Source organism: Phyllostomus hastatus, unplaced genomic scaffold (genome assembly GCF_019186645.2).
Source record: "Phyllostomus hastatus isolate PE091 unplaced genomic scaffold, TTU_PhHast_1.1 phas_contig_58, whole genome shotgun sequence".
Lineage (NCBI taxonomy): Eukaryota > Metazoa > Chordata > Mammalia > Chiroptera > Phyllostomidae > Phyllostomus > Phyllostomus hastatus.
Genome location: NW_025333916.1, coordinates 52,796,269 through 52,818,673, shown reverse-complemented (window position 1 = coordinate 52,818,673; position 22,405 = coordinate 52,796,269). Strand labels below are relative to the sequence as shown.

The following is a 22,405-nucleotide window of genomic DNA, read 5'->3' as shown; positions in this document are numbered from 1 at the left end:
GTGATTGGCTTAAATGTCCATCGCTTTTGCTGACGCACCAATCACCGTACACAAGGAGCTGCAGCGAGTCCAGCAGCATCTCTCCCGGGGTCCTGTTCTTTCTCAGGTTTGCTTTTTAATTCCCTTCGTTTCCTGTTCCGGAGGCGCGGGAGGTGCTCCGGTTTTAGCGAGTGCAGAATAAGCCTGGCTTTGCTCCGACGTTGACCTCGCGGCCCGGGAGACTTTTTGTAGGTAAAAGGGCCACCTTGTGGGCGATCGAAGAGGGAGCATTTGTGAGTGTCTGGATTTAAACGGGGCTGGTGTCCGGGGTCGCGGCGATCTGGATGTTGGGCGCAGACAGCCCCTCCTGAAATCTGCAGCTAAGGGCAAAAAAAAAAGCGACCCTAGGCCCGGATCCCGTGAATTCTTAGACGTGACAAATGAAGACCTCTCATTCATTTGTGGAGCGCATGCGCTGATCCTGGCCTGGGGTCGCCTGCTTCTCCGAGGGGAGGTAGACCGTGAGCCCAGCGCTTGCCTGGTTGGGGCTCCCTGTGTGGCGGGAGATGCAAACAGGGGAACGCGCAGTTCAGCCCTAGAAAGCTTGATGGGCCTGCAGATTCCACTGGAGGGAAAGAGGATAGTCTTAAGAAAAGCGTGGTTATACTTTGCAACTCTTTCTACATAGACTGATGTTCCTGGACGTGTTTACTATTCCAAATAGTTTCCTCATTTTCCTTGCTTACACCAGCCTAGGAGTAGGCAGACGTGGAAAATGATTACTTTTCCAATTGCAGCGAATTCCTTGACTTTTGAATTAAAGTTTGCATTCACAACACAGCCTGACTATGCCTTTAGTAGGTCAGTTTCATAATCAGTGTCTTCAGATATTCTCTCTATAGACACATTCTTGAGGATCTCATAGTGAATGTTCGACTGGTACACAGTGAATGAGAGTGTTAGTGATTTCCAGCACATTCCTTTGTGTTACCCTAGACTCTGTGCATACCTCTTTTCTTGAGTTTATTGCCTTATATTATTTTTTGAAACATGTATTTGTGTGTAGGTTCTGAGCTCCTTGAGTCCTGCAGGCTATGTGTCTTACTCATCTTTGAGGCTGCAGGGCCTGTGACAGTGCCCCACATGTACTGGCTCCTTAAATGTTGTGTGAATCAGTGGAAAGTTCTTTTTGTCTGGTTTTGATAATGCAGATGTGTCGTGGGTATATGTGAAAGGGAAATGTACCGTAGCAGCACAGAAACATATACTGTTGGTGAGATAGTAAACATTTATTGATCACCTACTGTGTGCAGGATGCTCTGCCAGGGGCTGTGAAGGATTCAGAAATGACTATGGATCAACCCATGTCATCAAGGAGCTAATAATCTAGTGGAGGAGTTAGACATGTGAACACATGACTATATATGAGGCAGTCTTTGGTAAGTGCTGTGAAAGAAGTAAGTACAGACTAAGAGGGAAGTCTAGAGGGAATGGGATTGCTTCTAGTAAGGCTTCACAGAAGAGGTGGCGTTTGACGTAGTTGGATGGGTAAAAGTCAGTGGGAAAAGTCATAGGGCAGGAGATTTCAGAAGAGTGAGAGCACAGAACAAGCTGGGTGATAGTATTTGGCATAATAGGCAGCTGGGAAGATCGGGGGTGATAGGTGCTTTGTGGGGGAGATAATGGAAAGTAAGCCTGGAAGCAGCTGGGTTCAGATTGTAGAGACCCTGGATAACAAGCATGGAGTTTGAATTTGATTCTCTTGTCAGGGAGTGTGAGGTTAACCGTTTAGGCCTTAGATTTATCTTGAGGGCCTTGGACTGAAAAATAACCATTACTCAGATATAATTTGGTACCTGATATATATTAACCCCAGTGACTGATACAGCTAAATAACCTGAAATGATTTTCATGAGTCATTTGAAAACCTACTTTAAGCTTATTGATAAACTTTAGTTAGAAGGATATTAGGGAGATGCTTCTGCATGGAAGCTTTTTGCATTTAATAGTTATTTGCATTTTAAAAACGTGTTTCTATAGTTTAAGTATTTGGAAAGTCATGTTCACAATGTCCTTCTATGGGAAAAGTGGAGAATGAAAACCAAGGGTAAGTGTATATCTCTACAAGGGTACAGTTATGTTTGAATTTGAATGCCGGTCTCTGTGAAGGAGACTAGGGTATGGAGAGGGAGAGGAGAAGTGCTTATTTCCCCCCAGTCTTTTAGCAAATTAGAGATGGAATATGCTCAAATTTTCAGTCTTTTTAGCTGCTGATTGTTTAGAGTCGTCAAGACAAGTATTAAGGACATCTTGAAAGTTAGTTGTAAACTTTAATTCGGTTCAACGTTCTCTGAATTTTGTTATGCTAAATGCCTTGGAGAATGCAACATTAGTGTTAAGATAACTGCAGAAATATTTTCTAGCACTATCAGTTTAGGAAACATTTTTATGTGCATTTTATTTTTTCGGTCCTCTAGAGCTTATGTTCCCTGTGGAAGATGTGACATTGACCCAGGCGGCACGTCACGATGCAAGGCAATGCGTGGTGAGTGGCGTGGTAGTGATGGCAGGAGTTTTGGGAGGACAGAGAGAGAGGAGCAAACACTGGCACTGGGTTATGGGCTGCGGGAAGGCCTTAGATATGTGAAGAGAGGGGAAAATGTGTTCATTTGGATCAGTACATGGCTAGCAACTCAGACCAGAGCAGTGAATGAGACAACCCAGATCCCTGCTATGATGGAATTTGCAGTTCAGAGGTGCAGGCAGACATTAAAGGTGAAATTAGGTAAATAGTTGGTGAATTGGAATTCTTGTAGGAGCTGCCAAGAAGAAGCAGAGTGTGAGAACAGGAGACCTAAGGGGCTTGGGGGGGGGGCGGGTGTTGATAGTGATTGTAGCAAGACCCACGGGGTTTTATTGTGGGAGCCAGGCCAGAGGTGATGGTGTGGAGTGGGTGAACCCGAGTACTTATGAACCAAAAAACGATAGAAATTGCTCCAGGCGGGTATGGCTGTTGGTTGGAGGGTGGTCCTGGACACGGATAGGTCGTGGATTTGATTCCAGGTCGGGGCACATTCATAGGTTGAGGCTTTGCTCGTGGCACCTAGGAGAGGCAACCAGTCAGTGTTTCTCTCTCACACGGATGTCTCTCTCACTCTTTCTCTCCCTTCCCCTTTTTCTTAAAATCGTTAAGCATGTCCTCAGATGAGGATAAAAAAAATGACATGAGTTTTAAAATAAACTTTTAGTTAAAGTGGATAAAGAAGGAAAACCTTTTGCCCTGGCTGGAGTAGCTCAGTGGCGCGGGCTGCGAACCAAAGCATCACAGGTTTGATTCCCTGACAGGGCACAGGCCTGGGTTGCAGGCCACGGCCCCAGCAACCGCACATTGATGTTTCTCTCTCTCTCTCTCTCTCCCTCCTTTCCCTCTCTAAAAATAAATAAAATCTTTAAAAAAAATAAAAAAAAGAAGGAAAACCTTTTAGGTAATGCCCTGGTGTGTGACTTGAGGACCAATATGTGTCTGGTATTTTCGCCACGAGCATCTTCACTGTAGACATCTTGGCTGCAAGCATTTTTGTGGCGTAGCTAATTGGCCATAAGGCAATTTTGCTGTAAAAATAGATAAAGACAAATAAAAGAGGGCATTAAAAGGATATAAGGAAACACGATAAAATGAATAACAAAATTAAAACGACTTTATTGCAAAATACAAAATATTTGTATACATTGAAAATGTGTATAGATTCATGGAGGAAATACTATGCAAATGACTGATTTTATTTTGTGGATTGTAGCTAAGCCCTTGTCCTCATTCTGTGGGAAATGCAGGGCCCTCAGCCTCTCTTTCTCTTCCCATTGTTTCTGTCTCAAAGTGAGAAACCGCCTCTCGCCTCTCGGGCAAATCATTGTCATGTGGAAGAAATGCTAACTGTTTTAAGACCACCACCATCAGGTGTTGTGTATTGGTTTGTCATAATTTCAAATCCACTTGCTTATGGCCTAGTAAAGTTGTTTTGGTCTGAAGGTGAATTTGCTTCCATTGAGGAAGCTGTGCTAGGATGTTATTAAACTCTGCTGTTGTCCACAAGCACTTAGCTACCTACTGACAGGCGGTGCTGGGGACTTACCGGTGCGAACTTATGGAGGAGCGACCCTCACACAGAGGTGAACCCACATTTCTCATGGATCGAAGACAAGTGCTTGGTTAGGCACAATCTGCACGGTTGAAAGAGCTTCCTGAAGACCTTGAGGCGCTTGCTCCTGCCGTGGTCAGGTCTGCCTGACCCGCTTTGGACTGGCAGTGGTGTGACACTGTGCAGCGGTCCCAGGAAGAGAGGGGACATCTGTTCCTGCCTTGGGGAGGTCACTCCTCATGGGCAGCTGTGTGTAACGGCCACCTTGCCTGCCACTTACACACACCGGCAGCGAGGGACCTAAGGCAGCAGTTGATATGCAGCTTGTAGTTGGAAGGCCTGACTCTCCGGAGGACCAACTTGTAGAGAGGCACGCCTCTGCTAAATTAGGATTCCATTTATCGTTTTGATGGGAAAGTTGCCTTGAGGCCCATTAGTTGTGCAGTGAAACTGTTTGTGGCAAAGATGATAAAGGTGAAAGTACATAGACCCTAAATGGTATCCGTTGAAATCAGAAGTAAATAAAAAGGAGCAAATGCTATCATCTTGGAGGAGAAGACCATCAGTTCCTTCCTGGGCACATCAGGTTGGGTTTGCAGCCTGTGCTGAGTGGGAGAGAAGGTGGGACAGGAGGCGGCTGGTACAGCTGGAGAAACCTGGGGTGTGCGGACGGGTCGGCGTGGTGAGGTCAGGGTTTTGGGGAAGCTTAACGAGGACAGCAAATGGTTGAACAGTGGGGTGCTGAAGTCATCATTCTGGAGGGGGAGTGGCCTTAGGGAGTGACAGGGTCCACATGGTGACCATGGCAGTGGTTGGGTGGCTGAGACAGGGGGAGAGGAGTTTACTAGGTGAGGAGTGTCTGATATTACAGAGAATGCAGTGTCGGAGTGATGGGATATTCCAGTGGCCTAAAGGGTCTGCCAGTTGCTCTTGAAGCTACTCCGGCATGTGTGGACTCCTGTTTCCATAGTTCTCTTTTCTCTTTTTTTTCTCCAACAAAGTCATAGAATGTCGTTCCACCCAGGACGAGGGTGCCCTCGAGGGCGGGGAGGACACGGAGCCAGACCTTCAGCACCAACCTTCCGGCCCCAGAATCTGAGGCTGCTCCACCCCCAGCAGCCTCCTGTGCAGTATCAATACGAACCTCCGAGTGCTCCTTCCACCACGTTCTCGAACTCTCCAGCCCCCAATTTTCTGCCTCCGCGACCAGACTTTGTACCCTTCCCTCCCCCCATGCCCCCGTCAGCACAGGGGCCCCTGCCCCCCTGCCCAATCCGGCCCCCCTTCCCCAATCACCAGATGAGGCCGCCCTTCCCGGTACCTCCGTGTTTCCCTCCCATGCCGCCTCCGATGCCCTGTCCTAATAACCCTCCGGTCCCTGGAGCCCCTCCAGGACAAGGCACTTTCCCCTTCATGGTGCCCCCGCCTTCCATGCCCCACCCCCCGCCCCCTCCGGTCATGCCACAGCAGGTCAATTATCAGTACCCTCCCGGGTATTCGCACCACAACTTCCCACCCCCTAATTTCAACAGCTTCCAGAACAGCCCCAGCTCTTACCCGCCCAGCGCCAATAACAGCAGCAGTCCTCATTTTAGGCACCTCCCTCCATACCCGCTCCCGAAGGCTCCCAGTGAGAGAAGGTCCCCTGAAAGGCTGAAGCACTATGATGACCACAGGCATCGGGACCACAGTCACGGACACGGCGAGAGGCATCGGTCCCTGGATCGGCGGGAGCGAGGCCGCAGCCCCGACAGGAGGAGGCCCGACAGCCGCTACAGGTCGGATTACGACCGAGGGAGAACGCCGTCTCGCCACCGGAGCTACGAGCGGAGCAGGTAAAGCACGTGCATTTTTATAGGGAACTGCAGAGGCCCATACCCAGGCCGTCTCCGTTGGTCAGCAAACCAGACCAAACAGGCCCAGCAGTGCATTTCGGCTTATAAAGGGAGAGAACGCTTCTTTTGGGCTGTTGGAAAGAGGAAGAGCCAACTGACAAGTAAAGAAATTGATGTCAGAAAAAGCCACTTTTGAAAAGCATTCCAAAATTATCCATGTAGATTCATTTCAGTGGATGTAAGCTGATTACTCTGCATAATACAGTTGACCTTTTAATGACGATCCAATAACAGATCTTACATTTTTTTTTTTTTTTGCTTTATATGTATTTACGTTCAGTATCAGGTTACACAGCACTTGAATTCTTTGGGAATTGATGATTTGCGTATGCTGTCAATTAAGAATCAAAATAGTTAAGCAGAACTTGCTTTCTGATTTTTAGGATAAATGAAGTGTATTGTATATTGTTGCCTTCTTGCTCTGTTTGCTTGTAAAATAAAGTAGTATTAGTTACCCATTATCAAAATTATAGTTATCAAAGTAGCTTTAACCTGCTTTTGTTACACTAAAATAAATTCAAACTGAAGAAAATGGCATTTAAAACATACTGTTCCACTCGAGATTACATTTCTTTTTTTTTTTTTCCAAAAGACCAAATATCTGTATACACAAGAGACTAAGGTTTCAGCAGGTGTTCCTAAACTGGGATGCACAGATGGGCTCCTAGAAATGTTCTGGAGTTATACTCAAGACTTTCTGTGTATGTGTGTTTTTCTATAAGTAAATAGGGATCCTACATCAAATTTTCAAGAGGTGCTGTGAGTCTCTTGCCCCCAAAGTCTAAGAACCATTGGTTTAGGTGGAGAACTAAAAATGCAGGGGGAATGATCGTGCTAATGTTTACCTGTACCTTCAGTGAACTCTTCGTGTCCGTGCAGGTGTGAGGTTTTCCACTTGGCCAGCTGCCAGCAAGCAGTGCTTCCCTTTCTGCCCCCAAGGTGTTCCCTTCGTGGTCTGGTGGAAGTTCTGTGCTGCGAGGGCCTGAGCTCCGCCACCAGCTCACGCCATCGTGTGGGTTTGCGGAGAGCGGCTGTGGCTCCTGCAACAGTCCCTCCGTGGTCTCCAGGTTTTCCTCCTGGCTGTCTGTTCCATCCTGGTTGGACGTTCTGCCCGTGAATGGCGATGGCCATTCTCAGCCCCGAGGAGAGTATCGAGTGCTCAGGTGTGGAAGGAAACTGAGGTGTCGCTTCTCCCTGATGCCAGAGGGAGGCGGAAGGACACGTGTTTCCCGTGGAGATGACCGATTCCAGAGTCGTGGTCTTGAAAGTCTTTTCAGCACGAGTTCCTGTTCCTGGCCAATTTTGTCCTTAATTCTTCAGTGGTGGGCTAGTTAGCAGAGGTCTGGGATAGTGTGTTTCGTAGTTTTATGATAAAAATCTAAACTGGAAAGAGTTTGTTTCAGACCTGAGAGCGATTGTCAGTGCTGTCTCTCTGGGGAAACGTTTTGCTGCAAACTTCACTCTTCTAGATTGCATTTGTTTTTCTGCTTCGGGGGCTTAAGTTAGAGCTGAGTCATTAGGACTGTGCTCCAAAATCCCGAATTTTTCCATCCAGGCTTAACCTTGGAGTTAGGTGCTTATTTGGAGAAACTGAAATGTCTTATAAACTGAGGGTGTCCATAAGTGAGGGAATCGAGTGCCCGGAGAATTGCTGTTAATCCCCGTCACCCGAAACCGCAGCTGGGCTGCCAGGGAGGACCTGCGCGGGCAGCTGCTCCCCTTGCTAAACGGCCTTTATTTACGCTGGACATGTTTTCCTGATGTTGTGCTTGGGCCGTTTGCCCTGCGTCCGCCTCAGTGTCGCAGCCATGCTGTAATTGGCTCCTTTGGGTCTTAGGCAGGTGTCAGTCACCTGTCTTATGTGGATTGCTTCTGTGAAAGAAACGTGGGGCATGTGGAGGCCTAGTGTAACTTCTGGAAGTGTATTCGAGAAACCCAGAACTTCACACATGTATGCATTAGACTGTGTTGTCGATGCAAATTCTATAGCCTGTCCTCTGGCCACTTCTCCCCTTGCTTCTTGGGGTACGGGAGTCTGTCCTTTTTCGGCTTTCATTTTCCTTCTATTTCTTCCCCTTCAAAATGTGGTTGAATAATAATTACAAGATTGTGTTAGGGCAGACTGTTTCTAGAGGAAGTTTGTGAGGAACTGGATATAGGTTTTTGTTACCATGCACGAGGAAGGTTACTCTGGGAGGCGGGAGAAGAAACAGAACCGTGCTCCGCCCCCACCCTGGGTGGCGTGGTACAGAGCGGGGAGGGCCTCTCTTCCGTCACTGTCACCGTGTGGTGTGACGGCACCGCACGGCACGGGGGCGGGGGGAAGGGGGGGAATCCCGAGCCTGTCCTGTGGAGCTCAACACGCAGCCACGGGGGAGCTAGTATTTGGTACCGGAGGAAGATCTTAGTGCTCGCACACAAGGATTAGTCTTGGGAAAAGTAACCTAAACACTGTTTCTCTTGCTTTAAAGGGGCTGCTCATAATTGTGTTTCTAAGGTCATTTATGTCCAAATTGGTCTTTCAATTCATCCCCACTCAGAGCTGCTCTTGAATGCAAATTCTATTGCCTAGATGTTAAAAAATAAAAGTGAGGAATAGCCATTAACTAGAGTTTTTATGTGAAAACATAGGCAATTTAATTATTCTTTGTAGCAGTCCTGCCACTACGGATTACATCTTTATCATGTGGTACTACTCCCCAGTTGGGATGTATCTCTGAAAAGTAAACTAGTTTTAGATGTGAATCAGACAAACTCTGTAGACTCCCAGCCTCCGGCTGCTTTCTTCGGGACAGCTGTGTGCCTGCGGCTTCCATGAGTGTCGAAGTGTGTTGTTTAAAGGAGTCTTCCTTGAGGGGAGGGGGTGACTTTTATGTGTAAAACAATTTTTGCTTTTTATATCTAAGCAGTGATGAATCTCTATCAGTTTTGTCAGTTCTGATTTCAGTGTATTTACCTTTCTTCTATAGGTTTGGCTATAGGTTGGGGGATATTTTTGAGTCCAGACATTTTTATAGTCTTGCTGGACTTAGGCTAATGTAGCATTTTTTTTTTTTTCATTCTGAAATCAGGTGGTTATTTCCCTTAGATTTAGTTGTGATTCAAACACACTATAGAGTTCTGATTTTTGTTCCAGATATCATTGTGCTTATTAAATAAACTAAAATTATTATTATTGTTTTATTATTAAACTTTCCTGGTTTAATATTGGGAGGTTTTAAAATTCCTCATTCTACTTCTATACTAAATAAACTCAGGGTCTCCATGTAGAGTTCATTTCCAATGAAAGTAGCATTGACAGGTAAAATGACTTCCGGTCTCGTGGCAATTAGTGATGGCCAGAACTATAGCTCAGGCCCATATCCTGGAGGTTTAGAACTCTTTCATTATAGAACCTTGTTCTAATAGTTACTACTAAAGCTTTTATTTACCTTTATTTCATGGGTGAAGTTGAGAGTTTCCTAGAAATTAACAGGCAATAGAATACTTTAAAGTTTCCCCTGTAGGTTAAATAACCCAAGATGGGCTGGTTGGAAGGTCTCTGCAGAAGATGACGATACAATTCCCTGTGTTGCTTAGCATCAGGTGTGACTTCGTTCTTTACAGAAAAGAGCAAAAAATGTCTTAAGTTAGTGAACTTTTGTAAAAGAAAACTCCTTTATTCTCTAATAAGTGCAGGGTGAATAAAAACGTCCCATAGGTAGTAGTACCTGAAAAATCCTTAGGTAAGGCCGCTGTAGTTAGAAGATGAATTCAGTGAAGAGAGATGGTGTTTTTGAGTCTTTCTGTTGAAAACAGCTCTGTGTATTAATTCCTTTAAGAGAGCGGGAACGGGAGAGACACAGGCACCGGGACAGCCGAAGATCACCATCTCTGGAAAGGTCCTACACAAAAGAGTATAAGAGATCTGGAAGGTAAGCAAGGAGTTCACACGGAAAGCAGTCATAGGATTATCTCCCTGAACTCAGATTTTGTGCTTATGCAAAGTATCAGCCACGTCTTCAGAATACTTAAGAGTCTTCCAAAATGCCCTGTGACAAGCTAAAGCAGCCGCTCAGTTTTAAGTCTCTACTTTCAAGATGTATTGATTATGCACAAGGAAAATCTTGATAAATTTCCAGAAATTAGAAATTACATGGGCCACTTTTTCTGACGTCAATTGCTAATAATTCAAGGTTTTTTTTAAAAAAAAAAACCTTGGAAACTCATAATTATGATTTTAAATATACTTGTTTCAGAAAGAAAGTAAAACTACAGTCACACTGTATTTAGAAAGATGACATTGAAATTGTTATAAACCAAAACTTACAGAATGTAATCAATTCTGTGTTCTTATATAATGGTAATTAAGAACAGCATTTGGGGGTTGACAGATTTGGGGTCAATTCTTAGTTCTCTCAACGTTGTTATTGTATAAAGTTATCTAACCTTTTTAAGCTTCAGTATCTGTCTAAAATAAGGACACTTATAAACGCATTTAGTGGTGAGGGTTCATTGAAATAATACATGCAAAACACTAGGACTGGGTCTAAAGTGAATGCCAAATAAATGGTACACACACACACACACACACACATACACACACACACACTACCTGATTGTTTGGCTCTGGAAATTGGTAAAGGAAAGCAGAAAAAAGAATTTAAAGATAAAAGAGATCAATGAAATAGAAAACAGAACTATAGCACTGTAACAATATTTGTGAATAAATGCAAAACTTCTTTGAAAGGTCATACAACTTAAAAAGTGGCAAATCAAGAAAAGGAAAACACATTTTGTTAGGTAGGAGAAAGAATGTATCATAGTAGTGAAGGAGATTTAAAATTGACAGCACAGTGGCATAAGTATAGGTGTTTTCTTTAAGAAATTTAGAACCTTGGGCCCTGGCTGGTGTAGCTCAGTGGACTGAGTGTGGGCTGTGAACCAAAGGGTCGCTAGTTTGATTCCCAGTCGGGGCACATGCCTGGGTTGTGGGCCAGGTCCCTAGTGGAGGCTGCGTGAGAGGCAACCACACATTGATGTTTCTCTCCCTCTCTTTCTCCCTCCCTTCTCCTCTCTCTAAAAATAATAAGCCCTTAAAAAAATTTTTAAAAATTTAGAAACTTGGAAGTGAAAATAAAAATTATAGATTTCATATTAGAAGTAGAAAATTTTAATGGACCAATAACCATGGAAAGAAATGGAAGAAGTTGGATTTGTACCACCTCCTAAAAAGTTTTACACTCGTCCAGAACACTGGAGAAGATGGAGGGGAAGCTCAGCTCCTGCTGCGGTGTCAGGAAAACCCAGGGGCAAACCTGACCAATGAAAGAAGACTAAAAAACAGTCTCTGATGAATATGGATATGGAAATCTGAGTAGCAGAGGAGAAAGTTTCTATGTTAAAATAACAATTTATTCTGAGTTTGCATGGATAGATAGGTTAGTATTAAGAAATGTATAACTAATTTTTTATGTCAGAACTGATAGGATTTTCTCAGTTCCTGCCCATTAGCTATTTCATATAAAACCAGCATCAATTTATGAGTAGGAACTTCGGTAAACTAAGAATATAAGCAGATTCTTTAACATGATGGAGAACATTGTCTCATGAGGAACATGGTTGTCACCATCTCAAAACAACCAAATTGACTGTCGGAACCTTACAGGCTTTCCCATACAAGTTAGGAAAAAGGTGAGGCTCCTTTGCTTATCCTTGTCACCTAACATCGCATAACTTAATCAGCAAGCAAACGAAATACATTACATTGCAATACGGGCGTCCCAGGTATTGTGCTGGTGCAGGAGATACAGTTGTTAACAACGGCCCCCACTTTACAGGCATAAGAGAGTTAAGTGCTACGAGAAGTGCTTTTGCTGGAACAATTACATGTTGCTCTAGGAACACAGCAGTGAAAAAGGCAGCTGGGGAAGTTGTGGATAAATGGACATTTCATTGATACCCAGAGTGGGCACAGTTCGGGGGTGCATTAGGGAAGGAGGGAGGGAGGGGAAGAGAAAGGAGCATGTGTGGGGGAATGCTCTGTGAAGGTCAAGTCTGGAGGAAATGAGTGTAGAAAGCATTTGCAGTAATTTAGAAGGGAATGAGTGTGCCTAGACTGGGGCAGTGGCGGCAGGAACGGGAGTGGTGGAGGTGATGGAGACGTACTTGTGAGACAGAGTCAGCAGAGTCTTGGTGACGGGTCACGAAGGAAGGCAACGCAGCAGTTGCTCCCTGAGACCTGGTGGTCCCCATCGCACTGGGAAGGGCCAGAGGATGAGTTCAGACCGGGGCGTGTGGGGGTGCGACTCGGTGAGACAACCAGGTGGAACTGCAGGGTAGCACACTGGACACACAGGTGTAAAGGTCAGACCAGAGATCCCAGACGGCAAACCTGGACGCTGTGGTTAGGTGAGATGAACCGGGGAGAGTTTGTCCAGCGAGGAAGGACTCGCCGAGGAGGTGGTGAAGAGGGACGTACAGACGGAGAAAGCCGAGTCGCTGAGTTGGCGGAAGCCACTGAGGACCCACTGGGGGTCGACGGCTTTTAACGTGGAGTGTCGGGCGTCTCCTGGGTCTGGCGGTTCCTCGCCCAGTGCCCTGCAGCTGGTGGAGAGGGCCGACGTGGGCTCTGTGAGTGTAACCCAGCGGACGGGGAAAAAACATCCGAGGTGTAGGCACGGTGAAGGGGGACAGGTTATCACAGTTTCTAATGCAGCGTGTGGTCGAGAAACAGCCTCGGGTTTGGAGTTTGGACGTTGGAGTGTCTGAGACACCTGAGAAGAAGAGTCGCCCCGTCTTGAAAGGCCCCTCTCGGAGTGCGGGAGACAGGAACGCTGGCTGATGCGCCCGGCCCAGCGGTGGGCCCCGGGCTTCCGTCTTTCAGGGTGCCCGCCTGAAGGGGGAGTGAGGCTGCCTTCTGCCTGCGTTTCTTGGTGAAAATAAACACTTGGGGGGATTTTCACTACGTGTCAAAATGTCTGTGTCAACCGCATTAGTACCTCCCACTTACTAGCTTTGCGGTCTTGGATGAGTGACATGATTTCTAATTCTGTTCCCTCTGTAGGGGATCGCTCACGTCTGCCACAGCACAGGCTTGTAAGGAGTGCACACGAGTGTCAGGAAGGTGCTCAGCAGAGCACCAGGCTCATAGCACCGAAAACAGACCGAACCCCACCACTGGGAGCTCAGTTGCTGTTAGGAGCTAATGGTGCTGTCAGAACAGTTCAAGTGGGTCAGCTCAGGGACAGTGAGAATCGACCCACTGACGTGGACAGTTACAAGACAAACCCACTGGAATTAGTAGCCTTCCTCAATAAATCAGGAATACCTACTTAGAAAATGTAATGAAGAACAATGTAGGTTTACTATAGAAAATTTATATTGATTAAAATTAAATGTCTTAATAAGACTTAAAAGCTATACGGGTCCACGGGAAGAAAATACCAATGTCGCTGATGACAAAGAAGGTGATGGAGGGTGTGCCCCAGCCCCGTGGTGGGGGTGGGTGACAGTGTCGGACGAATACCAGCTTTCTTCAAGATCGTCTATGACTGCAATACAACCAGTTGAAGTGTAGGTTTTAGAACTTGTTGAGTCAAATTGTTTGGAGTAGAAGTGAGAAGAAGGAAGAAAAATGAAAGTGTAGCCTTAGGAGTTTTGAAATGTTCCGTGAACGCACAAGAAGTACGACAACCTGACGTGGGTGTAAGTAGATCCGCGGAGCAGAGCCCGAGCCACATTGAGGACACGTGACCCTCCCATGTGCTGTTGAGTCGTCTTCTCAGGTCAGAGGAGAAGCCGACGAGGGGGCAGTCGGCGGGCCATGTGGAAACAAACCCCGGAATTTCTGCCTTCTGTCTTGGAGAGAGAGGGAGAGAGATTTAGGGTTATAAGTAACTGAAGAAAATATAAAATATTTATTTGACCTTCACATGGGAAGGATTGTAAGCATAATGCTAAGGAGGAAACATGCATTTAAAAATATCTAGATTCTGCCACACAAAAGTCATGTGTCGCAATAAGCAGATAGAATTTAAATGGAAAACAAAGCTGAAAAAGGTTACGTTACATGTGACAGAAGAAGGGTGATTGTCAATAAAAAAAGTCTTTCACTCAATAAAAAGGACCGCAATCCTCATTTCACAAATACTGGCATACCACATGCCTGGGGGGTTCATAGAAGAAGTGAATGTGACGTGTAGTTTCAGTAGTGATAAAAATGGGCACGTTACCTTTGATTAGATCCTTTTCTCATCAGAATGGAGAGGCTGAAGGAGAGTCACGGCGACAGGGCGTGTGGAAATGGGAATCCGATAAGGCTTTGGTGGTGGTCTAACCTGACCCTGCCCATGTGTAGAGAAGCCTTGAGAAAAAGGACTCACACACCCTTTGTGTTTAATAGTCTGACAGGTGTGCAAAGAGCACAAGTTGTGTTCATGGCAGCATTGCTTACATTGGTAAAACAGTGGTGACAACCTCCATTTGATCAGATTTGTTAAACGATGGTGTGCGTGTGAAAGGGTGATGCGCATGTATTGAAGGGTCCAGGTTCGGGTGTACTGAAATAGAACGGTTTTCCTCATTTACCGTGAGTGAGGACAGCCGACAGAGTTTTGTTGGTTAAAGCTTGTGTGTATTTATGTGTATTCCTATATCTCCACGTTTTAATGCATTTGTGAAACACAGCGCTTACCTGTTTGTGGTGGCACAGGTGACTTTTGTGTTAATTTTGTCAATGCTTAATTTTTTTCGTACAGTGAATGAATATACATTTTACTTGGCAGTGATTTTTTTTCTTCTGGTAACAGTGATGCACATTGTAATATTTAGAAATAATGTCAATATATATACCCTTTCTAATCACCCATTCCTTCCCTCGATGCACACACGCCTACGCACTTACACCATCATAACACTGGAAGTTAGTGGTAGGGTTGGTGGAAAGAGTTAACTTGGGGCTCCGATCCAGACGTAAGCTCTCTCGGCTAACCATAGCAGTGTCAGTGGAGCTGCCGAGGCTGCCAGCCTAACTCGGGGAGAGCAGTCACTCTCCTGGGCTGGGTTCTCGAGGTCTCTACGGTCCCACCCAGATTTCTGGGGCTTAAATTAGTTAAAATCTACCCTGTAGGTTTCCCCTCCGAGCACATCCATAGGATGGGCCTTGGCAAATTTCAAACCTCAGAAATTCAAGGCGACGGAGTTGCTTTTATCCTTTTTAACCCAGTTAACACTAGTGTCTGTGGGGATCAGACTTACGCGAAGCAGGAGTGATGCCCACGCGTGGGGCTCCAGAGAGACGGTCAGGGGTGACCGTCTCACCCCTGCGACCGGCTCACTTTCAGGTTACGGTCCTCAGACTCAATTTATGTCCAAGCTGAGACCGTGTTTCGTGAAACCTTTTTTTTCCTGGCAGAGGAGGATACGCAGGACTCAAAACTAGTGTTCTCCCCGCGGAACTGTCTGTACATAGAGATTTCCAGGTGTTTTCCAAGTATGTTTCTCTTCTAGGAGTTACGGTTTGCCAGTTGTTCCCGAACCTGCTGGATGCGCACCAGAATTACCTGGGGAGAGTATTAAAAATACAGATTCTTGGGCCCCACCCCCGGAGACTGTGAATCAGTAAGTAGATCTGGGGTAGGGCCTGGGAATTTGTATTTTTAAACCAGTAACTTCAGGTGATTCTGATGCCACCAGACTGGTATTCAGGACTTGCTGGTGTACCAAAAGTAAATGTAGTTTGGCATGGCATTTTTATCTTAGGTGAAAAGTGAATGAGACAGGTGAAATAGCATAGTTTTACAAGAAAAGAACTTCTTTAATAATTAGCCTCCTTCGCCCCCTTTTGAAGTCGCTCCCCAAGCAGGGAGAAGAAGAGAGCTCGTTGGGAAGAAGACAAAGACAGGTGGAGCGACAGCCAGGGCTCTGGCAAGGAGAAGAGCTACACCTCCATCAAGGAGAAGGAGCTGGAGGAGGCGCTGCCCGACAGAAATGAGGAGGAGGAGGAGGAGCTGCTGAAGCCCGTGTGGATCCGCTGCACCCACTCGGAGAACTACTACTCCAGCGACCCCATGGATCAGGTGGTAGGTCCGCAGGGGATGCGCCGCAGGCCCGGCTTCCGAGCGTCGGCGCTCTTGGCGCTCTTGACGTGCTGTGCTGGTGACTCCCCGTGGTGGGGCCTGCCCGCTCTGCACTCGATGCCAGCAGAGCCCCTGCCCGGTGGTGACACCCAGAGCTGTCTGTGGACATGGTCAGTGTCTCCTGGGGGGGCCTCCCACCCGCATGAGAACTGCCGCTGTGGATGACAGCTGTTTCATGGGGGCGAGAGTGCAGTAGGTGAAACAAAGGGTCCTCCTCCTGCATTTCTGTGGCACTGCTTGACTCAATGCTGGGGGCTTCTCACTCGTAGAGAGCTGCTCCACGCAGTCTGTGGCGTGTGTGTGCACGTGTGCGTACGGGTGTGTGGGTGACCGGACGTAACCATGGGAAGTTTCCCGTGCCTGTTGGCTGGCTTGTGGAACGGCAGGTATGGTCACTCTTTATGGGCTCCTGAGAGATGCGGTGCACGTGCCGTGCAAGGTGGGCTCGGCCACCAGACCGCGCTGCCGTGGGGGGCTCCACGGCCTCCTCCGTGTGCTCACCTCCCTTTTCCTCTCTTCCATCTCCACTTGGTTTTCTGTCTCTTTTTTCTCTCTCTTCTCCCGAAGGTGTGATGCCTTCATTCCATTGTTTATCCGTGGAGGACAGACACACAGTAATGTTCATTGATTCAGTGGAAGAGTACAGGAGTGAATCCTGCAGACTCAGGACCCGGGAGGTGGCCGACCTTAGATTCAGTGCGTGGGGTCAGAGGAGAGAGCATGCTGTTGGTTGGAATTCTGTGGAAGTGGCTTTGTCTGGGACCGAACCCTTGCTTGTGGGGACTCCCTTGTCTTTGGAAAAAAGGGCTTGAGAACTCTCTCATGGTGGGGTGGTATTTTACTTGGTACATTAGAGCAGGGTTTTAAGTCATAGCCAGTGCGATACAGGGAAGGGAGAGCTCACATACCGAGCACTTTCACGGTGCCAGAACTTTACTCCATGCTTCTCATATTATCTGATTCAGTCCTCAGAGCATCCTGGGAGGGAAAGTATTTGTCACTGAGGAACGTTGCTGTAAACACAGTCATGCGCCACATAACGGCGTTCTGGTCAGTGACGGGCCGCAGGACGACGGTGGTCCCATATGGAGCTGCAGACTTTGTCATCTAGTGATTGTGTAGCCGTTGCGATGCCACAGCACCACGTGTCACTCTCGTGTTTGTGGTGGTGCCAGTGGTGTCAAGGGGTCGCCCTACAATTACGTACAGCAGGTGATGCTTGGTGATGGTAATAAAGGCCGTGTTTGTGGTTCGTGTGGCTACAACACGGTACACTGTATTATTGTTCTAGAGTACACCCTTTCTCTTTGCATGAAAAAGTGCTGCACAACAGTGTGCGGCTCACCCTGGCAGCCGCCTCCTGTGTCTCTAGTGCGTCATTTTCTCTCGTGCCTGACTGCGTGCTGCATCGTTTTGTAGATGACATGCCGTACGGGCGTGTTGCCCAGGGGCAGCGGGCTCTCCCGTGTAGCTGGGGCGGGTGATAGGCTGTGCCGTCCAGGTTTGTGCAAGTGTGTGCGACGATGTTCACACATAGCAAAGTTGTGCAACGCTGCATTTCTCCAGACAGCTGCCCATTGTCATCGTGCGGGGCATGACTGGAACAACCCTCGACTAGTCACGACTCCAGAGAGCCCGGTTTGGTTTTCTGAGCGAGGTGTCCAGAGGGAGGCCGTGGCACGTGCTCGTTTCGTGGTCAGTGGAGACAGGGCTCCGGTTTGGTGTCGGCTATCCCTGGAGCACCCACTGTGGTTGCAGGATGACCACTGCAGCCCCAGGCGTCCCGTCCGGACACACCGGATGCAGGGTGCAGAGGGCACTGTTGGGCGGGGCCTTCCTCTAGAACTTGGTCCCGAGGTCCCACAGGTCTTTCTTTCATCCCTTCTCCAGAACCGTGACTTCTCTCTTCTTCAGGGGTTCATCTTCTGTGGCTGCCGTAACAGATTTCCACAAACTGTGGCTTAAAACGACACACATTTATTACCTCACACTCGTGGAGGTCAGAAGTCACCCTTGGGTCTCATCGGCTATGTAAAGGTGTCAGCAGGGCTGTGTTCCTTTCGGGAGAGAATCTGTTTTCTTGCTCTTTCATGTTGTGGCAGAGTTCAGATTCTGGTGGCTGTAGGTTTGAAGTGCGTGTTCCCTTGCGGGCTGGCAGGGGAGGGCTGTTTCCAGCTTCTGGAGGCCGTGGACATCCGGGGACCCCTTCCTTCATCTCCCAGACCAGCAGCGGGGGTGGAGTTCTCCTTGTGCTTTGAGTATCTCGGCCTCCCCTTCTCTGGCGCCTCTGACTCCCCTTGGGAAGGTCTCGGCTATGAGAGGCTCGTTGTGTGTTGGGCCTACCCAGATTATCCAGAATAATCTCCCTGTCTCCAATTTTGTAACGTTGATCACGTGTGCAAACCCTTTTCGGCCATGCAAGGTGACATGTCCAGTTTCCGGGGACTGGAACGGGCAGCTGCTGGGGGTGGGGAGAGTGTGGCTCAGCCCACCTACCCTGAGGTCGGGACTTCTCTGCCCCCCGTCTGAAGAACGTCATGGTCCTATTAGCAGGGAAGAGGACAATGGCTGCCGTTGGTGTTATTCCTAAAACAAAACAACACAGTTGAAGATAGTGAGGCTCCAGAACTTTTATTTTTTTCTTAATTTTTGTGGGTGTGTTCCAGTTCCAACACAGAGGGAAGGCTGACGCCCCGGCAGCCCAGCCTTGGGCAGTGAGGGTTAGGAAGGCCAGTGCGGTCCTAGCACCTCTGGTGCAGCGGAGACGTGGGGCTGAGGGGAACCATGGTCCTCTCGGGCTGTACTGCGCATTTCACGGTTTAATGTTCTTATGTCCAACAGTGTGGACATTCAAGATGATTTTCAGCCTGGGAAGAGAGTAGGAGCGCATTGCAGAGCCCCATGTTTGTGGGTTATGGAGTGTGTGTGTGTGTGTGTGTACCCCTGTGTTTATGGGTGTGTGTGTATGTGTGTGTGTGTGTGTAGGGACATGTGGGTTATTTCTCTTCGACCCTTGGACTAGTGTGAAAGACAGACTGCTGGAGACTTTCAGTCGTGGGGAGTCTGTGCTTTCCAGGAGCACGTCGGGTGTTATGGGTTCTCAGTGGGTCTTGATGGTTGTTTGTCATATCAGAAAGGCCAGAGATAAACAGTTTTAATGGTTTTTGAATGTTGGCGAAGTGTACCTTCCTGAGGAAGGCATAGATTTGTGTTTGATTTAGAGCGTAATTACCAGCATTGGGCATTTTGTGTTTATGCGTTTGTTAAATCGAGGGTTGAAAATGACCCCTTGCTGTTACAAATCTTTGATTACTTCTGAGGTCCTATGTGTCTTCAGAAAGACTATTTTTAATGCAGTTTCTAATACTGACCCTTGACTTTTCAAAGGGAGATTCTACTGTGGTTGGCACCAGCAGGCTCCGCGACCTGTACGACAAGTTCGAGGAAGAGTTGGGGAGCCGGCAAGAGAAGGCCAAAGCCGCTAGACCGCCGTGGGAGCCGCCCAAGACGAAGCTGGATGAGGACTTAGGTGAGTCCGAAGTTACCAGAGCAAGACTCTGTGCTTTTACCATGGCTCGGTCCCGGGCTCTTGGGATGTGTCCTTGGGAGTCCCAAGTTGAGATTCCCATTTTCATTTTCTTTTCCTTAATTACGGTCTGCAGAATACATAATGATGGAACATTCTTCTTTTCGATGGTGATTTTTCTCAGTCGCGTTCGGCAGAATACAGAGGAAATCTTGTTTGCAAGGTGCACTGACCAGCAATTGTGTCCCTTGCAGAGTCATCCAGTCACAGAGGCAGAGGGACTGTACTGCAGCCTCCCGCCAAAAGTGGGCCCTGGTGCCCGTTGCTCGTGCCTCTGACGGGCAGGCGGCCACGGTCAGGGTGCCCCTGGGCTGATGAGGGAGTGCGGCTCCGTGTGAACGGTTCTGTCCGCTCACACAGACAGTTTCTGTAACTTTCTCCTGTTTTTCACGTGTCTGGGGTTTCGAGTAGATGCTGAGCTCTTTGGGGACGGACACGCCGTTCACCACTTTGTGTCCTTGGCCCCTAGCAGAGTGCTATGCAGAGAGGACACATTCCTTACACGTCTTCCTTTGTGTGCCGTGGCTCTCCTCTGCCCGCCTTCACCGAGTGTCTCACGCCGAGACGCAGTTAATCCATGGTGGGTAAAAACACCAACTGAACCAGTGGGCCTGGGTTCAAATCCCTGCTCCCCCACTTGAAATGTGACCTTGAGCAAGTGATTTACTCTCTCTGTGCCTCACTTTTGTCATCTGTAACAGAGGGAGACGGTGGTATCTGTCCCATACAGTACACTCGAGAATACAGCTGTGTAAGTGTGCAGTTTTGTTACTGTGCTATACGGCACTCATCTCTTGTAGGATTAATCTAAGTTCTAGGCCTGTTTTTTTTTTTTTTAAATTGTGCTAAAATACACACAACACAACATCATTTTTAAGTTTACAGCTCAGTAGTGTTAGGTACATTCACACTGTTGTATAATCTCCAGACTCTCTTTGTCCGGCTAACCTGAAACTCTGTTCCCATCCAACAGCAATCCCCACCCTTCCCTGCCCCCGCCCCTTGCCGCCAGTGCCGGGGTGGGGGGGGGGGGGGCTCACCGTCCGCTCGCTCTCTGTCCCTGCGAACCTGACCCCGGGATGTGCCACATGTCCGTGCAGTCACACGGCGTTTGTGTTTTTGGGCTGGCTCGCTCCCCGTAGCATCATTCTCGGTCTGTTTTTATCTGGTTACTTCCAAGTTGGAAAAAAAGATTTCCAACAGAAGTCTTTTATTGCTGCTGTTGAGAAAATAAATTTAAACCGAGTCATGCCGTCACCACCCTCCAGCCCCTTACTACCTGGCCTCGGCTCCAGCGCCCTGGGTTCCACTCCTCTCACCTTCTCCTCCCCCTTCTCCTCCTGAGCCCGGCCAACCACCACCCTGCCCGGCTCACCCTGGCCAGGGACTCATCGAGGACCTTTCTAGATAGGGCTGGGGGAGACATGGGACTTGCTCTTCGCTGCACCTTTTGAAATGTGAAATCCGGTACTACCGTGGTTTGCATTTTCACTGATATCATCATAAAGTCTTTCTCTGTAAAAATATTTTTTTTTTTAATTTATTTATTTTTAGAGAGGGGAGGGAGGGAGAAAGAGAGAGAGAAACATCAATGTGCAGTTGCTGGGGGCCATGGTCTGCAACCCAGGCATGTGCCCTGACTGGGAATTGAACCTGTGATGCTTTGGTTTGCAACCCGCGCTCAATCCACTGAGCTACACCAGCCAGGGCTGTAAAAATCTTTGTTTGCTTTGCCCGCTAGGTCGTGACTTAGCACCATGGGCCGCACTAGTTGTCATGGTATCGTGGAGCAGAGCGCTTGGGGCAGAGCAGGCACTCAAGTATCTGCTGAAAAAATAAACAATTGTCCTTCCGTGAGGAGGTGTGGGTCGTTTGGAAGTCGCTACATGTCAACATCTTGCGAATTTCTTCAACCTCTCTGAATTCATGTCTTTCTCTCACCTCTGCCAGAAAGTTCCAGCGAATCCGAGTGTGAGTCCGATGAGGACAGCACCTGTTCGAGCAGCTCAGACTCGGAGGTTTTCGACGTCATTGCAGAAATCAAGCGCAAGAAGGCCCACCCTGACCGACTGCACGACGAGCTGTGGTACAATGACCCGGGCCAGGTGCGTGTGTGTTCCGTGTCCTTGCTGTGACGGCTGCCAACCCACACGTCGCCTTCCCGCCTGCAGGCTCAGAGGGTGCTTTCGGCTGGCCCTGACCCTGAGTTGTACTCTCAGGGCCGTGCATCATTCCTCAGAGCCCATTTCTTTTCAGCTTCAGAGTTCAGCTCCGGAGTGTCAGCACCGGGGCAGCTGCCCCTTGAATCACTTTTGACGACGCCGGTAAATCCTGTGCTAGGGAACGGGATAATGGCCCTGCCCCATTAAACGTGCAGCCAGTGGAAGGAGACAGATGGCAGGGTGAGGGAGAGAGGGCTCACGGGCCTTTTTAAAACACCTCGTCTGGAAGGTGTCTCGTAGCAATGTGATAAACAATGTCTTCAGTCCTGGAAGACTTCCTGTTTATCAGTTGGTAATAGTCACAATTCCATGCAAGTTCTCTTCCTTGTTAGGCGTGTTTGAGCTCATGATGTCATAGCTGGACATATTTTTATTTCTACTTACTGTTTGGTTATGAAGCACTACATAATACAAAATAGTATCTTTATAAGAGATTGGTATTTTACCAATGTACAAAACAAACAATGAT

General features: G+C 47.8%; 1 protein-coding gene across 10 annotated transcripts in view; it reads left to right on the top strand.

Moving 5' to 3' along the window:
* Nucleotides 1–62: 62 nt before the first annotated feature.
* The window catches only part of DROSHA (drosha ribonuclease III), a 106,032-nt gene continuing 83,689 nt past the window's right edge, over nt 63–22,405 (top strand). For 2 of the 10 annotated variants that reach the window (XM_045848185.1, XM_045848179.1), the window contains exons 1-8: nt 144–227; nt 2,457–2,524; nt 5,117–5,950; nt 9,832–9,924; nt 15,500–15,610; nt 15,840–16,071; nt 19,516–19,657; nt 21,665–21,819. In XM_045848185.1, the coding sequence (XP_045704141.1) occupies nt 2,508–2,524; nt 5,117–5,950; nt 9,832–9,924; nt 15,500–15,610; nt 15,840–16,071; nt 19,516–19,657; nt 21,665–21,819 (1,584 nt within the window). In that variant the 5' untranslated portion in view covers nt 144–227; nt 2,457–2,507. Of the gene's footprint in view, nt 273–1,292; nt 1,419–2,456; nt 2,525–5,116; nt 5,951–9,831; nt 9,925–15,499; nt 15,611–15,839; nt 16,072–19,515; nt 19,658–21,664; nt 21,820–22,405 lie in introns of all 10 variants that reach the window. The other 8 variants (XM_045848181.1, XM_045848182.1, XM_045848184.1 and 5 more) reach the window with 8 other exon arrangements.